At 34.9% G+C, this 14,109-nt stretch overlaps 1 protein-coding gene across 1 annotated transcript; it reads right to left on the reverse strand.

Annotated features, from left to right (window-relative positions):
- Positions 1-1,047: 1,047 nt before the first annotated feature.
- LOC128606070 (von Willebrand factor A domain-containing protein 7-like) lies at positions 1,048-13,035 on the reverse strand. Its single transcript, XM_053622069.1, has 16 exons — positions 12,701-13,035; positions 12,325-12,533; positions 10,957-11,229; positions 10,652-10,745; positions 9,370-9,483; positions 8,916-9,096; positions 8,439-8,608; positions 7,303-7,415; positions 6,352-6,468; positions 5,925-6,137; positions 4,967-5,099; positions 4,691-4,843; positions 4,433-4,525; positions 4,085-4,350; positions 2,750-3,043; positions 1,048-2,293 (listed from the first exon to the last, which is right to left on the reverse strand). Exons 2-16 carry the CDS (start codon positions 12,526-12,528, stop codon positions 1,904-1,906), a joined length of 2,808 nt encoding a protein of 935 aa, XP_053478044.1. The 5' UTR covers positions 12,529-12,533; positions 12,701-13,035; the 3' UTR covers positions 1,048-1,903.
- Between the last annotated feature and the right edge of the window lie 1,074 nt (positions 13,036-14,109).

The raw sequence follows: 14,109 nt of genomic DNA on the forward strand, positions 1-14,109 counted from the left end.
ATTGGAAATATATTTACTGAAAATATACTTATTGCCCCCACTACATATATATATGTTTAAATTTGTTTAACCATTCCAGCCTTATGAGTGTAGATAATTCGTCTTCTGAGGTCCTCAGAAATCTCCGCTGTTTGTGCCATAATACGCTTTCAAAAAATAAAAAAAAGAGTTGTTGATGCTCATCAGGCTTGACATAAACATCTCTGCAAAAAATCATCTATGATAAGTGCTTGGACTCCAACAATCCACAATCAGACAGATTGTGTACAAATGGAGGAAATTCAAGACCATTGTTACCCTCCTCAGGAGTGGTCGACCAACAAATATCACTCCAACAGCAAGATGTGTAATAGTCCAGGAGGTCACAAAGGAGCCCAGGGTAACTTCTAACAACTAACAGCCTCTCTCACATTGGCTAATGTTAATGTTCATGAGTCCATCATCAGGAGAACACTAAAGAACAATCATGTGCATGGTAGGGTTGCATGGAGAAAACCACTGCTCTCCAAAAAGAACATTGCTGTCTTTCTGCAGTTTGCTAAAGATCACCATGACGGTTTGCCATCATTGATGGAGCAATGAATTTTGAATTATACAGGCGAATGCTAAAGGACAATGTCACAACATCTGTCCGTGAACTGAATCTCAAGAGAAAGTGGGTCATGCAGCAAGACAACGACCCTAAGCAGACAAGTTGTTCTACCAAAGAACGTTTAAAGAAGAATAAAGTTAATGCTTTGGAATGGCCAAGTCATAGTCCTGACCTTAATCCAATGGAAATGATGTGGAAAGTCCTGAAGCAAGTATTTCATGTGAGGTAACCCACCAACATCCCAGAATTGAAGCTGTTCGGTACTGAGGAATGGGCTAAAATTCCTCCAACCCAATATGCAGGACAGTTACCAGAAAAGTTTAATTACAGTTATTGCTGCACAAGCTGCTCACACCAGATACTGATAGCAAAGGTTCACATACTTTTGCCACTCAAGAATAAGTAATATTGGATCATTCTCCTCAATAAATAAATGACCAAGTGTAATATTTTTGTCTCATTTGTTTATTCCGGTTCTCATTGTCTAATTTTAGGACTTGTGTGAAAATCTGATGATGTTTTAGGTCATATTTATGCAGAAACATCGAAAATTCTTAAGGGTTCACAAACTTCCAAGTACCACTGTAGTACAAAAGTATGTAATGAATAAACCATAAAAGATTTTTCCAAGACAGTATATAGTATATAGACAGTAATCAATATATAGTTTTGAAGAAAAAAGAAAAATTGAAGCACAATGACTGTATAATGGAATAAATGTTTCAAATTACTTTGTACCAGTTAAGTAACATCCCCTTATCATCATTTGTATATCTCTTTGCATTTCAAGTGCAAGCACTTACATTTTGGAAGTAAAATAGACTGTGTATCCCCTATACAGCTGCAAACAAGATAGATAAATGGCATACTAATACTAAAAACCTTATAACCCTATATTGCATATATGCTTTCTTTTACTTTGCATATTACCTAGTAATTTAAAAATTCATTCATATTTTAAACTTTTACAACATGAGTGTGTCATGATTAAAACAAAATTTGGATTGCATGCAAAACATTCTGATAGGCATTTTTTTAACCAACTTAACATAAGCATCATCTATGTGCATTGACATTTAATTATTCATATAAAATACGGTACTACCCTTCAATAAGACACTACTACATTCAGAGTTTAAAATCATGGAGTATATTCGGCAAGTAAGATTTCCTTCTAGTTATTTACTGATTTGGTGAGTGTGTATTTCATATTTTCACTACTCACTCTGTAAAAAAACATTACTGAACAGGTATTATGTAGACCTAAATATGCTGATATTATTCCATTTCAGATACATTTAGATTTTTTTCTTAGAGCTGCATGAATCGGTAAATTGAGACTCCTATATTAAGCCAAAGGCAGACTGGTAAAAACAAGCAAAATTCTGCACTATAAGTGAGGATGCTTGATGCAGCAGATTTGAAGCAGGTGGCAACATTTCCCACTGTATCCACAGCAACCAATTCCAAGTCTCGGAAACAGCAAGAGGAGTCATAAACTGCCATAGTGACATTCACGCCTGTGGCATTGAGCTCACTGATGATGCTGAGTATGCCGTTTCCCTTGAGGGCTCTCACGCTCTGAATACCTGACCCATCAGTCACATTGGCAGTGAGGTACCATGAAGAGAGACTGCAGTTGTCTGAGCAGTTAGAATTTAGAGTAACTGCCTCACATACTGGAGGAATAACATCTTTTACCTTAAAGAAGTAGAAAAACAGTTACATTTCTACACAAGTTGTCGGTAATGACTAAGCATCATCAAAGCATGACATTCACTGTGTAAGAAAAATCACACTTAGCTAAGTTTTTAGACATCTTTAAGTATACTGTTTTTACTATCATGTTTGTGCCCATATGGCTTCTTCCAGTTGAGGTGTCAAAATATACTATAGGCAGAAACAAACACATTTTGTCCAAAATCTGATATTTTATAATTTTTGGACGTTTGCCAGATTTTAGCCAAAGTGACATCCAATGGGTTTTCCAGACCACACGTATCAGAAATAATGATGAGTTCAGCAATGGTAAAGAGTTTTAGTTAATAGTCAATTTTGAAAGCTAAATGGCTTTCTATTCAACTACTTAATTTAAAAACTGACTATTTGTTTGGCAGAGTCCTGGAATATCTAATGTAATATACTGTAAGTAATTACCGGAGCAACAATAGCAATGCGCAGCACAGCATAGTTGAAATCACTTCCATCTGTTGCTTCAGCTTCAATTGTCACAGTGACATCAGTTCCAGAGGAAGTATTTTCAGGAACAGTCAGAGTTACTGTGGCATTCGCTCTGCCCCCACTCTCGAGAGTTATGGATGTGTTAAAGCGAGTGTCAAAATTGCGATCATTGCTGACACTGATATTAAAGCTTCCTCCAGAGCTCTTGGTTGTGACTGTGAAAGGCAGAGTGAATTGTTTTCCTGGTTCAATTGTTCCAACAGGTTGAGTCTGTCAGTAAATAGAAAGGAAATTAATTTGTCCTTAATAAAGAACATATTTTAAAATGAACATACTACTACTACTACTAATAATAATAATAATAATTTATTATTATTATTATTTATTTATTTATTTATTTATTTATTTATTTTCTTTTTTAGACAAACATAGAAGATGCATAGGAACCCTACTGTAATTGTATGTTTTCTTTTTATGAGTATTATTATATTTTGATATGGGAGTCTTTGGCAGCCCATAAAACACTTGGAATGCTTTTTATGAAATTTGAAACAGTGACTAATGAAACATTGTTAGAGTGGCCATTGGGATCTTGATCACTTCCCTGATCAAGGCCCTTCTAGCCCTGTTATGGCCCACTGTGCTCTTGCGAAGTCAACGTTTTTGAAATGGTTTTATACTCTCACACAGATCTATGCCTCAAAACAATTTAATCTTATAGGTCTACAGACATATCCTTGGATTCCATAGCTGGTTCTTGGTTTTTGACATGCAATGTGAATTGTGGGACCTTACACATACAGGTGTGTGTTTTTCTAAATAATTTCCAAATTAACTGAATTTGCCAGAGGTGGACTCCAGCTCTAGGACCTGAGTTCAGTTTGGATTGTCTTAGCCAAGTGTCTGAATACTTATCTGAATAAGATATTTCAGTTTTGAATTTTAATTAATTTGCAAAAAAGCAAAAAAAACCAAACAAACAAAAAAACAAAACAAAACAAAAAAATATGTAGTGATTATAGATTATTGTGTCTAGATAAATTGGCAATTTCATTTTAAATTGAATTTAAGTGAAGATTTCTCTCAGCAATAGTGTAACATATTCAGACCAAACTTTGTACATAATAATAATAGTAGTAATAATAATAATACTAACACCAACAACAACAACAATAATAATAAATAAAACAGTAGTAAAAAAGAATAATAATAATATTAATAATAATCATAATAATAATAATAATAATAATAATTATTATTATTATTATTATTATTAAGTTTGAGTGGGAATTTATTTGTATTCAAACTTACAGTAATGTTCACACTTGATGTTTGGAATCGAGTTGGTGACTGTCTCTGAAAGTTATCTGAGGATCTAGAGGAACTGATCTGTCCAGCCACACGAACAGTAAACTTTCCTGCTGGAATGCTGTTGAAGGTCACTAAATACTTCCCATTAGTTACCTCTTCTATTATCCCATTAAAAGAGTTTGAACTTGAAGCTTCCACCAGAGACACCTCTGTAGGCTTCACACTGTCCCCACCGACCATTGACACCAGCAGGGTTACATTGTTGTCTGAATTAAAGAAAAAGTAGAGAAGAAGCATTAGTTTTAAATGAGCTTTTCAGTGATTTTCACTTCTGATGAGTATGCTTACTTGCTACAGGCCTGCTGTTTAATTGAGCATAGCTTGCATGAAGCCCTTCTGAAGGTTCTACAAAGTCAAAGAGGAAGTCAACCTCGCTTTGACCTGGATAGTGAATTAAAAAAAAAACAGTCAATTATTTGCCAACAATGTCTGAACATTTTCAGAACCATTAACCGCAGTTTCCTTCATTTTTTGTGATTTATTTATTCACAGCTAAGCGGGAAAGATCTACAAAGAAAAGTGGGAAGTGAAAGAGAATGACTTTACCAACAACTCTGATGGTGTAGGGCTGTATGGTGTTAATATTGAGGAGCCACAGTCCAGCCTTTTCTGCGATATTTGGACGAACTGTGTGAAAGTTACCAACTTTCTGAATGAGCCCCAAAGCCCCATTCAGCTCAGTGCTGGTCTGTGAGACTCCTGGGTTAGATAACAGCATTATGATAAAGGTTTAGCATAGTATTGCATAATATTCGCATTGCATGAGGTTCTGAGTGGTATTTCTGAATAAGGGTTTATTAGTTAATTTCACAATCTGCACACCTGATGGACTAGTGATGGTGTAATCTGGAGAGTTGCCTGTGATATAAATTGTCAGATTTTGCAAAGAAGAATCCACAATGACTGAGAAGCTTTCAGCTTTTGTAGAGTTTCTTACAGCCTGGAATAGAGTGACCTGAAGAAGCAGAAAAGTGAGTGTTCATTGAAAAAAAAGTATTCATACTGTAAGTCAATGTATTTAAATTAAGGGCAGAATTTCCACTTAATTAAAATATGTAGCTTTTACATATTAATATAATGTCCATGCTAAAGTAAATTAAGTTAACAAATTCACATATTTCTATTTAATGAGATTAACATAAAGTTGACATAATTTACATATTTACTTTTGTTGAAATTGCACATTTTACTTTAAATTTCTGTAATATTCTGCCCTTCTTTTAAATAGGTTGACCTATTAATTTTTTTAGCGTTGTTCATTACTCAATGCATATATTAATCAGTTTAGTTTAAAAAAATGTAGATAATGGAATAGTAATGGAAAAAAATAGGTTTTTAATCCTACATTTCCAGAGCCACATCATCTTTCACCGATTAAATTAGCTGATCTAGGCCTTAAATCCATTCTCAAGTGTGGCTCCTGTCTGGATAGAACAGAAACCTGCAGCTTCACCAACCCTTTCATTATTTATTAAAATAATTTATGCATGATTTAATAAAGTAGGCAGAGTGAGGTGCAACAGTGGCTGGGCTGTTTTTTGCAAGTTTGTGGGAAGCTAAGCCAAAGAATGCCAACTGAAATAACTGAAAGAAAAATATTATCAAAGCATGTCAGTCATGGTAACATTCATTCTTTCATTCATATACATTAAGTGCTATATACTGTTCAGGATCGTAATGGATCTGACAGCAGGAATACACCCTAAATGGGATGCCATTCCAAGTCATGGTTATAATGCAACTAATAGTGAGCCATATAAGGTAGCATTCCTTTAATTACCAGTGTAGCTCTGGAGGTAACTGCAATAATGTTAGTTGCTTGGGACAGTGTGTCTTTGGTGACTTCAATAGCATGGCCCCCAGAGGCCTGAGCCAGGTCCTGGTAAATCTGTGAATTGAAAAGCTGAGGGGAGGCTTGTTGTTGGTCATCTGCACGCGCGCCACTTCTTCTGCGACGCCGAGAACTAACGGAGGTAGTTAGCATGAAAGTCACCTTCAGATTGGGAATGGAAGAAGATTTAATCAGCATTTTGTCTATATTGCACATTATCTCATGTTTAAATAAATGTGTCATGATGAAGGCAAAATGAAGAATAAATACATATTATATGAAAAGTACATATTATATGATTTGATAAAATTCTGAAAAATTCTAAATAGTATCATGAATTGTTGACGTGTGTATATGAAAATTTGCATGTACTCACTACAGACTTTGTTCTCTCAATCAGTGCTTGCACAGCATTTTTCAACACTTTATCTTTTGCATCACCATCAGTGAAAACAAAAATCTTGGTCTGTGGTGGAGATCCAGTGAGGGCGAGCTGAAACAAAAAGTATGCAATGAGTATTACTTGTATGCTTGTAATTCGTAAAGGCTTAGGGAATTTTGACTGATTGATTTTCAGACTGCGTGACTGATGGACTAACTGACCAACTCAATTACTGAGTGGTGAACTAACTGATTGTCTGAGTGACTAACTTACTAACTGACCAACAGGAAAAATAATCGACACACTGGTTGAAAAAAAAATCGCTTTGTCACACCGTGAATGATTATGCCCAGTGTGAATAGCTCCATAGGGATCTATTGTTTTGATTCAAGAGCATCATCGCATCAAATGTTCGTGGAGCTTAATCATGCCCAGTGTGAAAGGACCTTAACTGAGTGGCTGACTGAGTGATTGACTGACAGAGTGACTGACTGTCTGACTGTCTGAATAAGTGACTGGCTGACTTACTGACAAAATGAAAGTGTGACTGATCGAACCAATTGTTAAAAAAAACAACAATGGTGATTAATGCACCCTGTGACTAGTGACTAAAAGGTGACTAAAATGTGATCAGTGCACCCGGTCCATCTATAAAAGCATATAAAATTAATAAAAGAAGTCAATATGGTATAAATATACAGACTCAACTTTGAACATAAACAGCCAACTTAAAAAAGTTTTTTTTTGCCTTATTTTTTAAATAATAATTCTCTTTTTTAAATATCTTTTTAGAATTAAAAGACTGCTTTATTTGGCAAAAAAAAAAAAAAAAACATAATAGAGATGAATCAAAGAATCAATAATAACATTAAACAAAACTTATTTCAATAACAAGCCATTTAAAGACCACCCAACATGTTAGCAAGTTATGTTACTCTATCATACCTGAAGTGCTGAGAGACACATTTCAGAAGAATCTCCTCCACCAGCAGCTATAAGTGAATTGAGTTGCTGTTTAAACACGTTAAGATCAGTTGTTCTTGTAAGTGAGCCATAATCTGAAAGAATATGTAAAAACAGAGAAAATTGTTTGTTTGTTTATATCAGTACATTGTACTATGTTACTGCATTCTCTTAATCATTTTGGATATGCTTACATTATGCCGTACTGAGTGAACATTATTCTTTATTACAATTGCCATAGATAATACTTATTCCTGATTTGTAGTGAAAAAGTCAGGAACCAAAAAATTACATTAATATATAACATAGAAATTGCTGTAATTGTAAGTCTCAAAGCTGTAATTCCCCACAACAGCTTTACAACATAGTCCTAATGCTGTTAATTTGTGGTTTCAGAATACATTTTCCCCATCCATTTTGTTTTTCAATCATATCTCTATGCTTATCAATACATATTTTTTATTCTCATACATTTTGCTGTACTTGTTACAAGCACAAACTTAAGACATTATGTGCTTATATTTGAAGTTATGTATAACCCCCTCCAAAACTATTGGAATGACACAGCCAATTCGTTTGTCATTTGGGTTTGAGATCAAATAGGAGATTAATTTATTTCATTTTATTTATAAGTAGATGTGTTAAATGACAGAACATAGCACATTTTGTATCAGACCATCCGATTTGTAGGTAAGCAAAAATACTGGAACACGACAGGCATGTGTTTCTTGTTACCCAGGTGTATCCTGCTAGATCAATTGTTTAAACAATAAATAGCTCTGAACATCTACTCTTGGTTTTAGTTTCACCTGTGAAGACTGCATTTGTTGTTAAAAAGGATAAGCCAACAATGAGATCAGAGAGGTCTCTATGGGAGAAAAACAAGCCATTTTGAAGCTGAGAAAAGAGGGAAAATCAATCAGAAGTATTGCAGAAACATTGGGCATAGCCAATACAACAATTTGGAATGTCCTGAAGAAGAAAGAAACCACTGGTGCAGTGAGCAACAGACACTGAATGGGTCGACCAAGGAAAACAACAGCTGATGACAGAAACATTGAGCATGCTATTTAGAATTATAAATATATAAAAGGCTGCATTCTAGGAATCAATCTTACCAGGGTCATTAAATGGCACCAGGATGTATTGTGAAGTTTGAGTTGCAGTTTCTGTATTACTGTCAATAATGGATGAAATAACTCCCCTGACTTCGTCAATTTCTTCAGACATGCTGCTAGTGGTGTCGATAACAAAGCACAGCACTGAAGTCTGGCTGAGTCTCAACATTCTAAAAGATGACAAACAAGAAAAGTGCTATACATAATTGTCATTATTGAGCAGATAAACCTGCAGAGGCAGTGGAAATGACTACTGTGTCAACTTTAAACATCTTTAAAATGTGTGATAAACCCTGATATCTTTAACATTATTCTTGAGGAACCATTAAAGTATTGTTGTGAATAACAGGTGGGAAATGTGAAGCCAGAAAACACCAACTTAAATAAGCAAGTACATAGCAGTGGGTATGTGTGTATGCTTTTATTTATATCACTGCTTAAATCCTATTTTATACTTTGAAAGACTTTCTCTGATACCTAAGAAACTCAGCATCTCCAACTGCTGCTCTAATGTCCTGCAGTAGCTCTCTTGTAGCAGCAGTGGCCACTGATGCTGCCACTTCATGTAGATAACCGTGGCTGGAGGTTGTAGTATCCTTATTTATGCCACCTTGCCCCAGGCTTGATGGATCTAATGATCCTCCATGACTGCACTTTCCTTAAGAGGAAATGAAAATGAGCAGATACAAAATATTTTATTTGTTTGTCAGAGTGAATAAAGTTGGTATATATATATATATATATATATATATATATATATATATATATATATATATATATATATATATATTTTTTTTTTGTGGAAATTAAACAATTTTTTAGAGGGCAAATGGAAAATATGAATAAAAATCATTTGACAATTTTCTATAACTTCATCTCAGCCCTATTACTTCTGAATTTATTTATTTGTTTGAATTATTTAAAGCATTACCTTTTGGTTTGTACAAGCCAAAGTATCCTGATGTTAGTTTCTGCTGTGCGATGACCTCCCCCAGAATGTTTCCTGTGCAGACATCATCATTACATTTGCTGCATGTTTCTGAATCTGCCAAAACAGGTAAAAAAAACATGTCACCTAATATGTGAACTATGTTAGCTATTAACCACAGCACATTGCATGTTCCCCACCAGTTTAACCTGTGTCTTGTTCAACCTGATTAGCACTGACATATTTTTCAACACCTAAGCTTTTGCTGTCATTGTGTTCGTTTGTTATCATGTGTACATCAGCCTTGTTCTTAGTCTGTGTGTTTTTGCCTAGTATCCATTAGTAACACTCAGCCACGCCCTTGCTGCCACACTATTGTTTAACTTTATGGTTCTGGTTTTCACTGTTTTACTTGTTTATTTTGCACTTTCTAAAATAAAGTCTGCATTTGCATGCACCACCTCTACAAAATCCCTGACAACAAGATGTAGCATCAGTAGTGGTAATTCAGAAACTCTTGATTCGGGAAAGACGGTCTACTAGTTTTACCAACTTGGCCTGATTTTTTTTTGCAGCGGGTATGAAAAAAGGCAGCTGGTAGGCATATGTTGTCACGATTCCAAATGCTTATCCACGGATGGATAACATAACACATATATAGTGCAGCTTATTATATATGTGTCAAATAATATTGTTTTGTGAAGTACTTGCACAATAATGATGCACATAAAAAGGACATTATGATTCCATTAACTGCCCAAATATCAAATAAATGCCTCCCTTAATTTGTTTAATCACAGTTTTATTGGTGAACAGCTGCTATGATGAAAAACAGAATTCATAATTGGAAACATGCATTTTTCAGTTTCTGTTTGAAAGCTACTAGCCAGGGTAGAGGCAGACATCAAGGTAACAGCAGATGGAAGTTTAAACAGGAGAAGAACAAGGGCTGACATAGCTTTATAAGAAACAATGGCATTTTCTAATATCCACAGAATTCCTCTTTCATTCATTCATCTTCAGTAACCTCGGGGTTGCAGTGGAACTGGAGCTAATCTTGGGAACACTGAGAGGAAAGCTGGAAAATCACCACTGATGGGATGCCAAATCTTCCTGCAGAGTGTATCTTCTTTTACACTAACAAAACTTAATAACTTTTCAAATGTATAATTTACTGTAGACCACTCAAACCAAAACTGAAAGTACTTCAGTAGTCATGGAACAAGAAAAACAGATACAGATATTGGCAGAGAAATATGTACATACCCACATCTAGATCATTTACCTGCTATGTTGCTGATTGGGGTGTCTGGTTTAATCAGGTTGGAATAGGGCTCTCTTTTTCCCAGTTCAATCCAGTTACTATGACTGTAAAAATCCTTAGAGAAAGACACGAACCAGGGCCAGAATTACAACACAAAGTGTTGCAAACTAAGTTAAATGTTAAGTCTTGCATTTTGCTTAAAACAAGAACATCTCTGTAAATATTACAGCAATGCAGTGTAACGTTTTTAAATTTATTCAAAAATACTCAATATATCTTCATTTAAATTAGCACTGCTATTATTCTTCAGTAAAATGGTGTCATACCTGCAAAGTGTGCAGGATTTTACCAAGCGCCTGTCTGGCAGCTTGATAGCTCTGTTGCTTGATACTGTATTTGACAGCAGAAACTCCTTCAGTAATAAGATTCCGTCCAGCTAAAAACTCCTCATTGTCAAAATGGTAACTTCCAGTAAAAACATACCGAACATCGACCCAGGCATTGAATATAACTATCTCCTCTAGGCTGCTTTGAAAACCTTTGGCTGAATCAGGTGAGTAACAGCTTCCGGCCACAGACTTTACTGTCAATGCACCTGGCTGCAATTAGAAAGGGGGTCATTCCATCACAAGTGGACCAATGCAGGTTGCTTGACCATTTTTAATTTTCCTATATTTTTTTGTGATTATCTTTATTTATCTTATGTATTGGCATTGCAAAACCACCATTTGAATTTTTTTTTTACTTGTTTTGTACTACGACGGCCATCTTAGTGTCATGGCACACAACAATTTTTGGCTATACAGCTGTTTACAAAATCCTCAGTGTATCATCTCGGGATTTTCCTAGTACCTCAAAACAAAAACTGATCACTAGAGCACATTACATGGTACATGGAGATATATAAACATTTTGCACATTCTTGTTCCTTAGAACTTAAGTTCAATTGTAATGCTCGATTGCGCACAGTTCCACTTTTAGGGTCAATTTCTAATTTACATTTTTTAGGGGGTACTTATTTTCTTGGTTTACCCAGTTGTGTGTCATGGCATTCAACAAATTTTGGTTGTACAGCTGGTTATACAGCTTTTAAACTCTGCAGATTCGAAGAACCCTGTGATAGCTCATTCTTCACTGTTGCCAATATCAAATGTAGCACATTTTAGACCTCAATGACAAGCATAAGCTATTGTATGTCAATTATAAATGCATGTACTGTCAAAAAAGCCTAGTTTATTCATTTGAGAAATGAACAGATATAATATAAGCTTAACAAATAGTAAAAAATGAACAGTGTTTGACAGTACATGTGTTTATAATTGACATACAATAGCTTATGCTCGTCATTGAGGTCTAAAATGTGCTACATTTGATTTGATATCAATCTGCAAAGTTTAAAAGCTGTATAACCAGCTGTGCAGCCAAAATTTATTGAATGCCATGACACACAACTGGGTAAACTAAGAAAATAATAATAATGATAAAAAAAACTGGTGGTTTTAAAAAACTGGTGGTTTTGCAATGCCAATAGTAAGAGGTAATCACTCACTCAAAAAAATGTCAAGCAACCAACTTTACAATTATTGGACCGCTTGAGTTGGACTGGTCCAAGGCACAAAACAGTCTTATATAAAATATATGTTTTAATATAAATAACTTTATATTTCAATAGATAGATTTAAAGTTTTATTTACCAGAACAAAACTTCGTCCTTCCCGGAGTGCTCGTGACTTACAGATATCAGCTGTTGTCTGTAAAATTGCATCACTCGTTATGTCCTGATGTGTCTTGGATTTCGACGTCAAAGGCATAAAGGTCAGAGTCTGACTTGTCATGAGGATCATTATAAGATATATAAAGATCAATTTCTTGATCAGCAAATTTGTGAGTATCATCATCACCGCTGTGAAGAGAAAAAAAAAAAACCTTGTCATAAATAACCTTCAATACAAACTTTATATATCATTCTTTTACATGCTTTCTTATTATTTCTATCTACATTTCTTAATTAAATATATTATGCAGCATTCTAAGCATTATAATTGTCAATTATTGTCATACAGATCATACCTAAAAGCTTTAGTCTCTAGATGACTTTAGTGGAACTACACTGTAGTACTGTAGTGTCAAAGTGAAAGTTCTTTAGTGCTTGTCCTTATGAGTCTCAAAATGTACATGAAAGTCACTCCCATAACCAAACATAACAGACATGGCATTATGATAACATCTTGGCCCTTTTAAGAATACATTATTTGAGCATAAGTTTATTTCATGCAGAAATATGTGATACAATTTACAGAAATGCAGAATGCTCTGCAATTCACAGACTTCCCAGAACAAATGAAACACTTCTCTTTTGCATGTATCTCAACCACAAATAATATTAAAGTGCCCCCCCCTCACCAAAAAAAAAGTGAGAAGAAAGAAAACACCTTAAATCTTTCCAAATGGATAATTTACAAATGCATACCACAGTAAAATCCCTAGTGTTGAATTAGCACTTTAAAATGTTACAATTGTAAAATTTAGTTAGTTTTATATTTATGTGTACTTTTTCATTCAATCTCTGTAATTCTGGATACAAATTTAGCAAACATTTTTCCTTACATCAAACATAATGCATAGCGTACAAAGCTAGACTGCTATCGAGGTTGAAACTTTCAGGCATGTGCCTCTGACCAGACCCAATCAGAGATGCCACAGCGAGTAAAAGCACATATATGGCGATGAATCTGACAAAAGTAAAATGAGTAAAGGCAAAGTCAGGAAAACAATGCATTGCAATAGATCAGGCAGGAAATGGTAAGATCAAGAATGATAAGCATTAAATCCTTTAGAGCAGCAACATGTTTGAAAGTTTCAACCTTGAGAGACCAGTAAAGCAGGCTGAAGACACTTGTCGTTGCTTGTATGGAATTCTGGATGTTGAATGTTGGCAAATGAATGTTGCTTCAGGCAAAATCTTACACCTAGGACATCATGTAACACTACAACACAGTAAAGGGGAAAATGTCATTGTCATGTCTGTACGGCATTTTGGCATAAGTTTGGTTCTAAATGAAAGGTCAAGTATTTGTTAACATGCAAGATGGTTATTCTATGGGCTGCATGAATGTAACAGTAATGTTACCATGATGTCAAGCCAGCCATTAGCTTTTTATATAGGCCTACATACAGTATGTCATACGGATACAGCAGTGTTTGCTATATAGCTGTTTTGTAGCAGTGGTAGCTGTAGGAGAGTTTTGTTGATTGTTCCATCTCCACTGCTGTCACTACTCAATTTGGTTCTTGTGCAAGTAATCACACTAAAACCTTATTTTATATTTGGGGGCTTGATTTTGTTTAATGAACCACTTCGAAACACTGGGCCTATACTTATCTGTGCTTGTGTTGAGGCCAACTGAGGAAAAAAAAAAAAAAAATAATAATAATAAATACTACAGCCTATACTGTAGGTATTAATAATGTTACCTAGG

This window comes from Ictalurus furcatus, chromosome 3, assembly GCF_023375685.1.
Source record: "Ictalurus furcatus strain D&B chromosome 3, Billie_1.0, whole genome shotgun sequence".
NCBI lineage: Eukaryota > Metazoa > Chordata > Actinopteri > Siluriformes > Ictaluridae > Ictalurus > Ictalurus furcatus.